Source organism: Rhododendron vialii, chromosome 2a (assembly GCF_030253575.1).
Source record: "Rhododendron vialii isolate Sample 1 chromosome 2a, ASM3025357v1".
Lineage (NCBI taxonomy): Eukaryota > Viridiplantae > Streptophyta > Magnoliopsida > Ericales > Ericaceae > Rhododendron > Rhododendron vialii.
In genome coordinates, this window is record NC_080558.1 from 35,462,489 (window position 1) to 35,478,341 (window position 15,853).

Here is a 15,853-nt window from a genome sequence, read left to right on the forward strand (position 1 = left end):
CACATATTACACGTTCTGGAACATATGACAGCAGATATATACACTCGAGACAGGTATTCTCAAGTAAATATGCATGTGGACTCAGGTGCGGCACTGGCGGCACCACAGCCAGCCAATAGCGTTCAATTGAACACCCTTCAAAACATAAATTTAGAATACATATAATAACAATTGAACACCCAAAAAATAAATTCAAAAAATAGAGTTCAATTGAACACTTGGCCAACAACCATATTACAGCCTATCAATCCAGGTTATTTATATTTGAACACCTAATACATTAGTTCAAACAAAGCTCACAATTATAATTCAGAATCTACTAGGGAAAGTATTGTGCTCTGTATTCTCTATCCATGTTCATTACCGGTAATCTAAACATGTTAATTTCTCGTATTCATGACTGCATATGTTTCTTTCTTGTTTGATTAGCTTCTAGAATTATGAACAAAGCTTAAAAAAAATCAATTACGCTGCAAAACCCCGTAAGCTTGAACAATATTCCTTCGTATTCTAGTCTACCATAGAAATGTTGATCAGCCAGTGGAGTTAAAGGTAATTTTTGAACACCCTATTACAAATTCCTAGAGCCGCCACTAAGGCGCGCACAGATGAGCATGTAGTACGTGCACATATCTCTCTAGATGTATACTAATTACATAATGACTGCAACTTTGAGTCCGCAAAACAAAATCTAAGTGTACCTAATCTTAATCAGCTACAATTCTGGGGTGATGCTTTCGGTCTTCACAATTCAAACAGAGTGGCCAAAAAAAAAAGAGAAATTGTTTAAGCTTGTCAATTTTCTATCCTATCATGTTTTCATTTTGATTCTCTGAACTAACTTCTCCTCCAGATATCATGTTGATAAAGTTCTTTGTGGCTTGGCCAACGGCACGTGAAGTCTTCTTTGCAGCCCCAGCAACAACCGGCTGCAAAGATATTGGGGGCAGGTTTGCCCTTTCCTGAATCATTGCTGCTTGTGCACGCAAAAAAGGCAATTACTTACACTCGGTTATGTCAAAAGAAATAGAGATCTGACCAATTCATAGAAATGGACGGAGTAGAAATGTGAATATACGAACCCACAGTTTGTTGCCGAGCAAAGAAACCAACTTTCCGAATTCCAGCTTTGGCTGCTTGCACAGCTTGAGCAGAGTTGCTGACCCCATCCGCTATCTCTTGGCTGAATACCACATCGAAAAAATAGAATTACACCCGAAAGAATAATACCCTTTATGACTTAAAACAAGAGTAACAAAATAGCTAATATTGTCAAAAAAGTAAGTGCGACAAGCCAACACCAGGGGTCGGAGATGCCGAGAAGCAGCAGATCATCTACAGGAGGTGGGAGAATGTGTATGCCAATTGTGCAATTTTCCAAGCATACAAGTCCTCCGTTGACCCATTTATAGCTCATATGTTGTCCATGGTCTTCTCCACAAGTCCCAAGAAATGAAAACCAATATTGCAATAAGACATTAAAGGATACTCATCTTCCTTCAGGGCAACCACACTGTAAAGCCCATCCTCGTGGCCCAAAAGTTCAATGAGAATGAAAAAAAAAAAACGTGGAATTGGGATGGAATGCGCGTATAGACGAATTGCTCAATTGTGCATGACGTTGGAATTCCAGAACATACCTCTTATGCATATACCATTAAGGGCATTTTCAAGTTGATGTGAAAAAAGGAAAGGATTGTTCAGCTATGTAATGAACGGAAAAGAAGAAGGAAAAGAAAAAAGTGAAAGAATGAGAGCTAAGCATTAATAGTCTCACAAATGCCTTCGAAGAATCTAACCAGGAAAGACCAATGGATCGTCTCGATAAACCAAAGCAAAACACATCACTACACGAGGGCAAACTTCATTTTACCCCTTAACCCTGGCAACCCGATGGAAATGAGCACATAGGCCCCCATCATTTGTGTATTAAAAAGCACTGGTAACGAGTTCGTTAACAGTACTTCTAAATGGATGTAAATATCCTAATCTAGTTCATTTGTTATGAACTACCGTGTATACAAGTATGTGTTGATAGACCACGTGTATAGTATTGCACTTTCAGCCCACCACCCCCATTGGCCAACCCCCACCCGCAACCTCCAACGCTGAACCAACTCACACATCGAAAAGGGGTTCTCTTAAGCCCTTTGCACGAAACTTAGTTTTGTGCCATACTCGTCCACCAATGCTTTCTAAGCAACAGTGTGCGTCCACTAAACTATTAGAAGTCCCCATATTCTCAAATTGGCTCAATTGCGGCTCCATCCTACTCGGGTTTTGACCAGATGGCACTTTAACCTGACATCTCCTTAAGTTTACACAAAATTAGTAGCTCCGCAAATTTGATGGCATTTGTTTCTATCAACCATTTCACACAGCAAAGTACCTGCTAAGCCCGCAACACCGCCAACTCTACAACCTGCCTTCTTTTGACGGTGGTTGTGTTAGGAAGGAATCATGCTGGCCAAGAACGCTGACATCGCTCACAAACCCAACCGTTCGGATTCAAGATCGGATCGAGTTCCCCTGCTACAGGAAAAACGAAAAAAGGAAGAGAGTCTGATACCAATTGACTACCTCCACCTCAACTAATTCCTTCCATGGTGTCTTTACCCAGTCCTTAACGATAGGTTTCTTCAGATACAAGAGAAAATAAGAGACTAAATAGTATTGCTTCATATGAACGGTCTTCTAAAAGTGCGCCTAGACGCTAGGCAGCCACCCAATGCCTAGATTTTAGGGTCTAGGTGTTGATTAGGCATTTCTGTGCATTAATCGGGATTTAGTCACACATTAACCAGCTAGGCGCGGGTCTATTTCACAATTTTAAAAGGTTTACAATTAAATGTGTAATACTAAGACCTACAAGGGGTTAATTGTTATTTTTACAAAACAAAATATCATCATATACCAAAATTATATGTTAGATACTTAATTTCATTTGTTTTTGAACATTGAACTTTATATTTGACAAGTTATTTGCTACTAGTTAGTTTTTTGGTGTTACTTTAGTCTTATTTCTTTTCTTCCTAGTCGTACATCATTTCTTACTCAACCACTGGGGGAGGTGGGGAGATGTTTTTCTAAAAAATATTAAAACTACGAATAATCTCTAGGCCCGATTAGTTCCCAACTAGTCGACCTCTCTTTCGCCCGACTAGCACCTAGCTATTTCTAGAATGCCACGATGGTTTATATAGCGTATCCCTATTGACCTTACACAAACCAATAAAAGACAATAAGGAGAAGAACTAACTACTACGTTCACATCCCCCTCGAACTCGGGGCATAAGCGCAAACAATATCGTGAGTTTGCTAAGTAAAAAGAGAAATCGAGCAAACGTGTGAGTATTAGTAAAAAGTCAGCCAATTGAATCAAGCACAGAACAAATGGTAGGTCAATAGTGCCTGAAGAAAATGGTGAACGAAATAACAATCAATCTCGATATGCTTTGTTCGCCCATGGAAGACAGGATTGTGGGCAATTGAAAGCACTCTTGCTATCGCAATAAAGAGAAGTGGGAGAGTCAACCGAAACACCCATATAAGATAAAAGTCAATGGAACCAACTAATTCCAACATAGCTTGAGAGTTGAGACATAGCACGGTATTTAGCTTTAGCAATATACTGAGCAATAACAAATTATTCTCGTTTTTCTAGGAAATGAGAGAATCACCAGAAAAAACCCAAAAAAAAGAGGATGATTTTCAATGAGATGTCACCGGCCCAATCAGCATCAACATAGTCCCGAATAGTCAAACTTGAAGTAGAGGAGAACAATAAACACTGGTAGATAGTGCAATGAACATAGCACATGATCCATAGAAAAGAAGCACAACGGGTAGAACGACGAATGGACAAAATTGGCTAACAACTTCGACTGCATAAGCAATATCAGGGCGAGTCACAGTAAGATACAAACAACCAACCAATTCGCAATCCTCTCGAGGATTATCAAATGAAACACCATCAAAAGTAGAGAACTTGGTATGCAATTCAAGAGGAGTATCAACAAGAAAACAACCTTGTCATCAACAAGATTAGCACGATGGATGAAGTCATTTGCATACTTGGTGTGCGATTAAAGATAACCTTAGGGGATGAAGTCACCTCGATAAAGAAACAATGCAGAGGACTAAAATCCTTCATTCAAACTTGCAAAATAGAAGTCATTTCACATCACTAATGGCAGCAAAATCAAACCCGTAACAATAAGTCATCCATATATAACAGTAGAGGAGCTAACCCAGAAAAAGAGGTAAGAGGTTTGAAGTCAATCTGTAAAGTAATAGAGTGAAACTGCTCATACCAAGCACGAGGATACAGTTTGATACCACATAGAGCACGACGAAAACAACAAACAATACAGTAAGTAGAAGAAAGTCCCAGAGGGGGGCACATACAGCTTCAAAAAGGTATCCATTAAGAAACGCATTCATCACATCCAATTGAAAGAGAGACCATTTATGTACATCTTAGCAACAGAGGCAAAAGTCTCCTCGTAATCAATTCCATTCTTGAGCAAATCCCTTAGCAACTAAGCAAGCTTTATACCACTCCAAAGAACCATCAGAATAGATTTTTACTATTTATATCATTTGCAGCTAGGCAGGTTTGTGTTTTTGCAAGAGCAGTGAGCTCGTCTTTCATGGCATGGATACAATCAGGATCATTACAAGCTTTTTTATATGACTTAAGTTCAAAATAAGTATTGATACGAGAAAGAAGGAACAGTAGGAAGAAGAACAAGTGTTAGAAATACAGAGTCTTACAAGGGGACAATGATCATGATTAGGATAATTGTGATCAGATTTCAAACAGACCAGGGTCCAAAGACACACGTTGAGCAGCAGTAGAGCACGGAGGTGGAGTTCAAGAAGCTATACGATGACGAGAGTAAACTGTAGGAAGGGCCAAAGAAGCGTAGAACTAGAGGGAGTAAAAGAAGCAACAGAAAGATCAGATACTTCGGGAGTAGAGATGTACACCCCAGAAGGCACATCAGAAGGAAAGCATCAATAAGAACCAAGTCCTCTTTAGCAACAATTGCAGTTTTGGGTGGAAGGGACAAATAAGGTAGACACTCCAGAAAAATAACATGCCTAAACACATACACAACTCTTCGTTACAGGATCATACCAACGATAGTCATTCTGATTTATGTCATACACCCAAGAAAACACAGAGGACACAAGAAGCAATAAGCTTAGTGTGGTCCCTCCTGGGGAGAAGGACAAACTATAAAGCAAGCAGGACCCAAATCACGAACTTGACTGTAGACATGCTCGTATAGAATAGTTTTAGCAAATTAGTTCAGGTTGATTTCACTATTCCTGCTTTGGTTAGTGGCTTGGAGATTAGGATGATTTATTGCATAGTTCTCAAGGGTACATTGCCATTAAGCTTTCCACCCAATCCTGTAGAACTACCTATGTCTAGAATAATATGTTATCCCTTTGTATATAAATTTCAGTAAAATATGACCTTAGATTTTATGCAGGCATTAGGCATCAACACATTTAAAGATAAATCTAACCCTTGGCTGACACCTTACCGTGACAGTGATCTACAATGGGCATAAGAATGAACGAGAAGATGACAAATAAAATACAGTTGAGAATGCATTGCTCCCAAGAACCCACTTTTAATTTGTTTATTGTACAGAAACATCTTTAGAATTAGGAAGCTTTCCCACCATAACAGTATCTTTAACAATAGGGACAGAATAATTATCGACAAAGACTAACAGCTTACATGATATGGAAATGATGAAATTTCGGGATATAAGTAAGCTGTGATACCATGATAAAAATGGCGACCAACTAGCAGGATAAAGCAAGAAACCATTCAGTATTCATAGCTTTATAGTTAATAGGATGATTTAGAGCAGAAAAAGAACCGTGGAATACAAATAGGAGTCCCTAGAGCTCATGAATGGTTATCACGAAAGATTGGCAGCCCAGTAGATTCGCCTGTACCAAGAGTTGCCTCTTCACAACTTCGAGGGTCTTTCACTTTACAGCTATTTGATATTTTATGACACATGAGACATCACATATTACCATAAATCAACATGGGAGACATTTGTTGAGGTCAATTCATTTCAGCAATAACAGGTTATAACATTCCTTCTACAGAACAGACAACGGGTTGTACTAAAAGCAAAGGACCTCTAGAGAATTAAAATCATCTCTATAAAATTCCTAAAGCAAACAACATTAAAGAAGTCAATCTGTTACCTCAGGTCACTCAATTCTAGAGTAAGATCACTTATTTCCATGCTGGAGAGGCGGATAGCAGCCATTGTACTAGGAAGCTCCTCACGAGCAGTGTCAGACAGCTTTGAAAGAGATATTGCAGCTTTACCCATTGCCTTCCAAATAATAAATAAAATAAAATAAAATATCTGCTTCAAACCATGAATAAACATTTACTCAAACAAAAAATAACCATGTTTGGACCTCAATTTGTGACAGGGTAAGAAGAAATAGGACCTTAATTTTCTTGTACTTTTTTTTCCCATAAGCCCCCTGCAGGTCTTCTTTCCTTTTCTCCATTAATTTTCTAGGAACATTTGAAAAGCTCACCACTCCACACACATTTCCACTTTAAATCAAAACAACTAAGAAGCAGGAAATGAAGTGAAGCAAGGCTGACGAAATATTTACGAAATATTTCAGGACAGGATTTTCACATTAAACATAGCCACTCAGATATAAAAGGAGTATCGAAAAGGAGCATGTCAAGAAGTAGAATTCAAGAAATTCACTTGGAGATCGAAAAGTAACACTTAGGGATATCCAAAAAAGGTCTTTCAGGTTAATTTCAGTTCTTTCTGACGCTTATATAGGTTCACGAGTTCGTTGTATGTTATATAATCAGGTTTTACAAGGGAGTGGTATTGTAGTAATTCCAAATTTTCAGGACACGAACTTATGTTTGATCCACAAGTCATATTACAGTTCACGTTTTGTTTCCAAGTCTTATATCTGGTTTCGTTATAGTCTAGACTATTCTAGTTCAGTAAAAAGTTTCTAAATTTCTTCCTACAGAATTTTATCCCTAGTAGGAAAAGAGGTTGTATCAAACAGGAACAAACAAAGTAATAGAAATCCCAATCCAAGTCAGGCAGTCAGCGGGTAACATACCATCAATGGAATTGATGTGTTGTAAAGAGTAGTAGTCGCTAGAAGGACTCGAAAATGTCTAGTATAACTTTTCTACATAGATGAGCTAAGGTTATGCGAATTTTAGTTTGTACCTTTGTGAATATGCCAAACCATTGAAGGATGAAAGGCTTCTTTCCAAAATAAAAACCAAACAAAAAAGGATAGAAAGCTTTATATTCTCTTCTAACAAACTTATACACCCTTCAAGCAAGCTCTAACAAATGTTGTGTCCTCCCATACTTCTTGGCCTTCTATTTAACCAAAGAGAAAACAAAAATTAGCCTTTCTCAACAAGGAGTAGAAGAAAAGGACTTCAAAATTAGCAATTTACGTATGAGTAAAAGAAAAGGACTTGAAAAATATTTTCACAGAAATAAAACCTGAAAAAGTTAGCTATTGACCTTTTTTTTTTTTTTTTTAAGATGAGTAAGCTTTTAAGATGAGTAAGCTATTGACCTGAGGGTGCTTCACACACACAGTGCTCACTTGGCAGCACATTAGGGTTGCAGACTAGGGACGCCCACCCTATCAACCCTTGGGCATTCCAGCTCGGATACCATGCTATGTGGTCTTAGGTAGAAGTAGAACGCAACCCCAAGGCTAGCTACTAAGGTGAGGATGCCCTCATGCATATATATTTTGCATATAGCTCACGTACCAAAGTGACAACTAGATTTCAATAATATTTTGAAATTTGAAAGAGAGAGAATGAGAAGTTGCACGTCTTTTTTCCTATCTGGTGTTAATTGGTATTAAGTCAGCTTGCACAACCAACTACGGATCCACAGGTTTAGGAGCATGGTACTAAATGTGTAGTGGCTAAGGACCTTGACCTTTCTAAGGATCCACCAACCGCAAAATAAGCATCCACAAGTTTACAAGCCCGATACCAAAGATAAGTAGCAGCCAAAGATCCTTTTGACAATTGCAAAGGAAGTTTCCATCACCCTAAACAAGTTCAATGTTTTACGAAATCACTGAGCATTTAACAAAATGTGCAGCCCAAGTCCTGCTTTAGATTCTTTTCATAGGAGCTTTAATTGTTGCAACCCAAGTTTTATTCTATATTTAGTGGTGTTTATGAAAGTAAAACAGCAAACATTAATCTATTCACTACTGAGCATACACCTGCGTTTGAAAGCGGTGAGAATTTCAAGCACAGAGTTTCATGATTTTTATGTTTCATCCTCCAATTAGAGAACTCATCGGCTTCCCACCATTAACCTGCCATGCTGTTCTAGCGCAACTATAACCAGATTTGAAGATGTTAGAGCGGCATTGTTTCAGATTTTTGTTCCACCAGCCTGAAGTTCACATGAAGCTCTTTTACTGAGTTTCGTATAGTCTAAACCAAAAAAAATTGGGTTCGAAATATTCCCACAAACTTAAGTATATCCTGCAGTACTTTTTGTGGTGTTTGGATCATTAGTAAGTTGTTTCTTGGACTTTAAACTTATCTTTAATGGAACTTCAAGACGCCAAAGTTGCTGGTTGATCAGAGTTGATTTCTGAAATAAAAGTTGCTGACTTCTTCTCAGCCTTTTGTTTCATTTTACTTGCAAGCTCTACTGCTCTTTACCAAATGTAAACAAAGCATGTCGCCTTCTGCTTTATGCCCAAGTGCCAAAAACGTGAAGGTTTGTACTCACTCTCCAGTCCACAAAATGAAGCTTAATGTTTGTGCAACAACCAATGAACCACTGTTGTCGATATGTAGAAACACTGGTTTTATGCACTACCAGTTTGCAACATAACCTGTAAAGCATGGGTTATACTAAACCCATACATATATGCATCACACGTTCACACCTTGACATATGCATTCCAATAATATGGCATATGACGCAAAGAGACTAAACACCGTACCAGTAACAAATCTACATCCCAACATATACTTGGTTTAGACATGAGCACAAAAACGATAACTAAACAAGATGTTGCATTACTCACATATAGTGTTGGTACTGCTGCAATAACAAGGCTCACAAATGCCGCAGATGTCTGCATCAATAACTTTTCACTTTCATTATTAGTATTGACCCAAATTACACACTGACATAGAACAAACTGGAACTGAAAAATTTTAAAAAGAAGAAGAAGAAGCCATCTTTCAATCAAAGGAACAATGATCAACAATCAAACGGGAAATGAAAATTACCAAGAAAACCACCATAACCAACATGTGATCTTAGAAAGTTTTCTGTGTACCCATTTTCAAATTTTACTTGGTCTTCCTCAATGGAAGCATTCTTTATGCTTCTTCTTTTTACGTCTTTGCGACGAGCCACTTTAGACACCCCTACATGTTAATTTCCTACAACAACCAACAAGCCACAGGCATCGGGTAGGTTAAGGCATTTCCATCGGGTTTAAACTTATGATCTCCGGATTCATAGTTGATATTACATATAAACTAAACTGCTGGCGTGCCCTAATGGGTTTAGAATGGCAATATCTCTTTCCTTATTTCAATAGCTTTTAATTTCTATCAAACTTTTGCATGCAATTTTTGTAACATAACAAACAGCAAATAAGTTAACCTAGGACAACTGTTGACCATCTCTAACCCACTAAGTCTCTGTATATTGTACAAATCTCTTGCATATTTTCAACATAAAATGGGGGAGAAATAACACAAAATGTAATCGAGACTAGCAATTATGCGATCTTTAAAGAAAGGTCAGTCTATCAACAGCACGCTCAACGCACACATTGCAAAAAAGAAAATACAGACCTTTGATACATGTCATGTCACACGTACTTCTATTCACTTTTCTTTTTCTCTTCCTTTTTTTTTCTTTTTTCTCTTTGATAACCGGATGTTCGGACCAGCTTGTCTGTATCAACTAGTTATGGGGGCTGAAGTTAAACGACTGGGAAACCATCCAGTAGCCCAAGGTAGAGAATACTTCTATGCTTTTCAAAAAATATTTCACACAATTTTTTGCAATGTGATCAGCAATCCTTACAAGAAAAAGGGGGTAATCAAATCTACCATGTTTCATAGTTACCCCCCACCCACAAAGTAAGAAAAAAAAAACACTGGATTTTACCATAAAGAAAAAAAAAACCGAATGGATTAAACAGTTACCGTGCAAGCAATGAAGGCCAAGAGGAAGAAAGCCTGGTCGCTCAGGCTCAGCTTACCCGTTGAAACCAACGGAGGGACATTAGGGTTTCCCACTTCCACTCTCCACCCACTCTCCTGTTGTGACTCAAGGTTAGCCGTCAAGGCCTCTTCTTCTGTTCGATCTTTCGCAACCGATTCGCAATTAGCATCGGAGGATTTCGGGCCGGCAGAGGAGCAAAGCGTGAGCAAACGACGAGATTTGGGCTTTTTTATGGAAGTGAAACAGATTATGGGACTTGAAGATGATGAAGAAGAAGAAGAAGAAGAAGAAGAGAAGGATTTGAGATGGGGATTGGGGTGATTTATTGAAAGGCGGCGAAATTGAAGTGGAATTTGAGTGAGGCAACGAGCAGTGAGGAGAGCGGGTTGCATGATGCGATGGTTCGTTGGAATGGACGAAAACTGGAAATGAGAAGTGGCAGTGCCATGTGCATATAACAACGGCTGAGCAGGGGATCGAGCCGAATTTTAAAATCAGTCCGGCTAATGTCCGCCTTGTGGGCGAACGCTAAGAATGGACTTTCCATGGTAATCGATGGAATTGAATTACCGCCGTATCTGCTAACTTTGTTTGGTTCTTCCATTAAAAATAATATTTTTAAAATTTTTGACTATTTCGTCATTCGTATTTTTTCGTTTTTAGTGATTTTTTGTCAATTTTTTTACTTTTTCGATGTACATAGCAATTTTTGTTCAAAAAGTAAAAAAATTTGATAAAATGTTGAAAAAATACACAAATCTATAAAAAAAAAAATTTGTCGTAAAACTGCAAACCAAACATAGTGAATGTTACTCACACAATGATTCAAACACAATAATTTACACAACCTCTCATATACATGTAGGACTCGCACATAGTAGTATGTGTGGAGCTCATATGTATGTGAGAAGTTGTGTTTGGTATTGTATTTAGATTATTGTGTGAGCATCATTTTTGTTTTGTAAAATACTCATTGTCTGTCTTGCTATTTTTTTCCCCAAATTTACCCTTTTTTCTTGCTTAAACTCTCCTACAAGTCTCTAAAACCACTCCTTTTACTGTTCTGATTCTTCAAATATTTTGGTAAAAGTAAAAGTAAAAACTTTTTACTTTTATGATTCTTCTTGTCGAGACGAATCATTAATCCATAAAAATTTGACAAAAAATTAATAAACACAAAAAAAAAATTTGAATAAAGACAACTTTCAAAAAGTCTTTTTAGCTTAGTAGAACTCCACCTTACATATACACAGAGCAATAAAACTAGAACTCCACCTCAAAAGTACACTGCATCATGCACGAGACCTATTTCGGGGTCCACACAAATTATCGGAGCTGCATTTTGTGGGATTCCTGTTAAAATTGGCTCAATTGGATATCGATAAAGACTTGATCAATTCTTTGTTTAATTTTCTGTTACAAAATTGAATGAAAAATCGATGAAGCCCTTATTCATATTCCTCTAATCTAATTTTTTACAAGGATCCTTAAAATATTGTTTTAAAAAATTTGAGCAGCTTCGATCATTTGTGGGCGAGCCCAAAGTGGGTCTCACACAACACAATATACATTTTTGTCACTTGTTTGTTTTACTTAAGTTTTTGAATTATTTATTCATCTCAAGAAGAGGCCCTGTTCTCGATAAAATATAATATAAAAATAAGAAAATTTCTTTTATATCCCTTCGACTTTGACAAAAAATTTATTTTGATCCTTCACCTTTCAATTTCAGCATAAAAATACTTCGACTTTTCAATTTTTTTCAATGTCATCCTTTAGGGATATATACATATACATACGAAAAATAGGGTGTTTGGATCAAGCACCCTATACACATTGGATGCCATTAATTTCCGCGTAGGCCCCTTTTTTTTATAGAATTTTTGGACGGCTCGGATCTGCCGTCCAGTGGTCGGAGACGGCTAGGGGCGGCCGTCAGTCCCTATAGCAGGACTCAAAGAAAACGGATTCCTTCTAAAGGATGACATTGAAAAAAATTGAAAAGTCGAAGTATTTTTATGCCGAAATTGAAAGGTGAATGACCAAAATGATTTTTTGGTCAAAGTCGAAGGGATATAAAAGAAATTTTTCCTATAAAAATCTATTAATCTCTTTACATAAGGCCCTATTCTTTTTTAAAAAAATTATTTGGTATTTTTTAAAAAAAATTCTTATTCAATTTTTTTGTTGCATTTGTTAGTTTTGTGTCAATTTTTTGTGATTTATTAGTAGTCTATCTCAACGAAAGAAGTGCAAAAAGTTCAAAATTATGATCAAACTAACCTCTAAAAATCATGTTTTGAATATTATTCTGCGGATAAAAAATAGGAACAAGGAAATATTTCAATGGCAAGGAGCGAATCTGGTAGTTAAGGCCTAAGAGTTAGAAATTTCTTTCCTTCTAAAACTCAATGTTCAAAACTTTTCAGGTGTTATTAACCCCATTGAGGTTAGTACATACGACTCATTTGTTCCAATTTTAAGTGGGGTCCCCACTAGTGCACGGTGAATTTATGATCTTCTAGAATTAGTCAACTTGCACGTAAAATGACCCGGACAAATGATTATCAAGTACAGTAAAAAACAAGGGAAGATTTTAGATTAAACCAAAAAAAAAAGGGCGCCGCTATTTGCAGCGTAATTTTTGCTACTCGCAGCCGATTAAAACTTTTATCAATTACGGACAAAAATGCCCTTGTGCAATTTGACCATGATACCCCTAAGACCTCATGCTATTTGACCATTTTACCCCATTACATAAAACCACATACTCCTGATTTTCCTCCCTCCCCAGACCACGTCTCCTCCCTCCTCCCATTCAAACTCCTCCATTTTCATCCCTACCCAGCTGCCATCACCCACTAGCAACCAAGTCTGCCTATCCTCCTCCCCTCCTCTTCCTCTTAAATTGTCAATGGAAACCTTAATTGCTTCCTCTCCCTCCATTGATAAATAAGAAATAGTTGACCCATCAATACACCACGATTTGTAGTCAGAAGATCACATAATAGACACAATGGAAGTTGAGAAACAAGTCACAGCTGTTGTAGTGATGGAGCAAAAACCGCAGAAAGAGGTAAGCCCGCCCTCCATTTTCAATTTCAGTTCTGGCCCGACACAAATGGACACACAGTGCCAAAACTTTACTAATTTTTCGGACTTTAATGTCTGAATTATGTACAACTATTCGGATATTAATATCCGAATATTGTCAACATTGTTGGACTCTTATATCGGAATTTGGTGCCAATTTTTAGATATTAATATCTGAATGAAACTGTAGAGAATCCAGCACTTACCTGGTTTGCCTTTGGGTGTTACAGGGTGACACTTCAACACTTGGTAGATATGTAGGGTCATCAACTATACCTACTTCCACTCGTCCTCCATACGATTATACGAAGTATTTTACAATGGAGACGGTGAGTGTTTTTTGATAGAGCATTTATCATGTGCAATCTTATATTACGGGCTATAATTTTTTTCATGTGTGTGTAGGTTTTTCCATCCGATGAAGCATTGGTAAATTGGATAAGATGCACTAGTAAACAACACGGGTTTATCTTTATGATTAAGGGTTTTGAGAAATGTATTAAGAATCGCACACCTTGGATGATGTTTTCATGTGAAATGAGCGGTAAGTATAGGCCATTTGTGAAGAAGGTTGATGGGAAGGAGGTAGCTGTGAAGAAGAGAGTGCAGTCCATGGGCACCAAAAAATGTGAATATCCATTTGAATTGAAAGCTGTAAAGAATGATGGTTGGACTATCTATATCCACAATGGCACTCACAACCATCCTCCAGTGGTGTACTCGGAGGGTCATTCGTATGCCGGGAGGTTGTCAGCAGAGCAGACTAGCACGGTGGTTGATTTGTCAGTTGCTTTGGTGAAACCCAGAGAAATCCTAACCCATTTGAAGGTTCAAGATCTTGAGAACGTAACGTCTATCAAAACCGTATACAATGGACGACAAAAGTACTGAGTGATAGAGAAACCTGGAAAATTAAAATCTAAGTACTAGTACATAAATTAGAAATTAAAGTCCAAATCTTGTTATAGATTTCGAATATTTATTTCCGAAATTAATTTTTTCCGAATGAATGGACTGTAATGGACAAAAAAGAGTGGATATTAAAAGGGGAGTTTGAAAATCAACGCACTTATTTATTATTGGTTAAAATGGGATGTAATTCTTCCTCGTATAATGTGCCAATATGAAAATATATATTTGTAAAAAATTTATTCCTCGTAAAACGTGTTCTTTCCCGATATCCGCCCCTTCCCCCTGAGAGTCGACGTTTGATTGCGCTCGGACACGTTTACAGCGATCACTTTGTAACGGTTCATTTGCGACCAAATTCCCCCATCCCGCCTATTGCAAGGAATTGGTATATACATCACTACTCATTCGCGAATGGATGGGATACACAATATTGTGACAAGATCAAAGAGTTTAAAAACATAGTGGGGAACGATGTGGCAACGACGGACATAATCGAACTAGACTTGGTTGGCTCGAAGGACTTTTATGTAAAATTTGAGTCCGTAGAATTTTATTGTAAAATATGAAATTTAGGCAAACCATTTTTTTTGGTAGTGTTCTATGTTTGTCTAGAGCATTGTCCGTTCGTACGACACTCCTCATTTAAATCTAAATTTTCACATACAAGTATTGTCTAGCGAATTATTTGTGGCTAGGAAAGTATCAAGAATGATTCAAACCATAAAATTTACGTTTTGGTGCCCTACTTAGCATTCATGTTTTCACGGTATCCAATTATCACAAATATGCTAATAGTTATCCGCAATAAAACAAAAGTCATTCCACCACGGAAATTAGTCCATAAACCATGACCATAAAGTGTCCAAAATAAATACAAGGTCATAAAGTCCATCAAAAACAAGTCATGGAAAAGACAAGTCTCAAGTATAGTCACGGCGCCAGCACGTAGTGTAACGACTCGAGCAACGATCCGAACTAGGGCCTGCTATGCTCGCTTCAACAGCCTCCGATCCCCTCAAAGTCCTCTGCACTTCAACAAGTGCTTGTCGTAGATCATACTGGCAAGTTGAAGTCGTAGCCCTAGTCCCGCCCAAAACACTGTCCAAAATGGCCAAAGCCGCTGCATTGCGCTCTTCCGCACTCTCGATAATTCTGTGCAGGAAATACAATTTTTCAACAAAGGAATCTGTGATCGAATATTCATTAAAAATCGTGTACTTCATATTTTTCGATGATTCCATCACCAAAACAACACTAACTTAACAATCTCTAAGACTCAAAAGGACTCATAACCAATAAACTTGTCTAAGTATAACAAATTTGATAAAAACGTAGCTTTGGATGCTGTCCAGATTTTTCAAAATTTCTCAATATCAATAGTAGTAAGCAACTTCAAAATTCTACAAGTTCAAGCTCATAATCCATTTATATACCAACTAACATGCATCAATCTTGGGTTTCCATGATCAAAATCATATTATCCATACCAATTAACAATATTTGAGAATTTAAAATGAATTAGGTATAAAATCATCATGTAAGCACTATAGAACCCTAGTTCTTAA

General features: G+C 37.5%; 2 protein-coding genes across 4 annotated transcripts; one reads left to right on the forward strand and one right to left on the reverse strand.

Moving 5' to 3' along the window:
• Window positions 1–485: 485 nt before the first annotated feature.
• LOC131316177 (uncharacterized) lies at window positions 486–10,763 on the reverse strand. 3 transcript variants are annotated; one of them, XM_058345459.1, is made up of 5 exons: window positions 10,265–10,763; window positions 9,124–9,174; window positions 6,244–6,377; window positions 1,083–1,183; window positions 486–973 (listed from the first exon to the last, which is right to left on the reverse strand). In XM_058345459.1, the coding sequence occupies exons 1-5, from the start codon at window positions 10,673–10,675 to the stop codon at window positions 804–806; spliced, it is 867 nt and encodes a 288-aa protein (XP_058201442.1). In that variant the 5' UTR covers window positions 10,676–10,763; the 3' UTR covers window positions 486–803. The 3 variants fall into 3 exon arrangements, with proteins under 3 accessions (XP_058201442.1, XP_058201441.1, XP_058201443.1); XM_058345458.1 differs by having other exon boundaries at window positions 9,124–9,186; window positions 10,265–10,761; XM_058345460.1 differs by lacking the exon at window positions 9,124–9,174 and having other exon boundaries at window positions 10,265–10,761.
• A 2,536-nt stretch (window positions 10,764–13,299) lies between these two features.
• LOC131317477 (uncharacterized) lies at window positions 13,300–14,267 on the forward strand. The gene is made up of 3 exons (XM_058347025.1): window positions 13,300–13,359; window positions 13,607–13,705; window positions 13,782–14,267. The coding sequence occupies exons 1-3, from the start codon at window positions 13,300–13,302 to the stop codon at window positions 14,265–14,267; spliced, it is 645 nt and encodes a 214-aa protein (XP_058203008.1).
• Window positions 14,268–15,853: the final 1,586 nt, after the last annotated feature.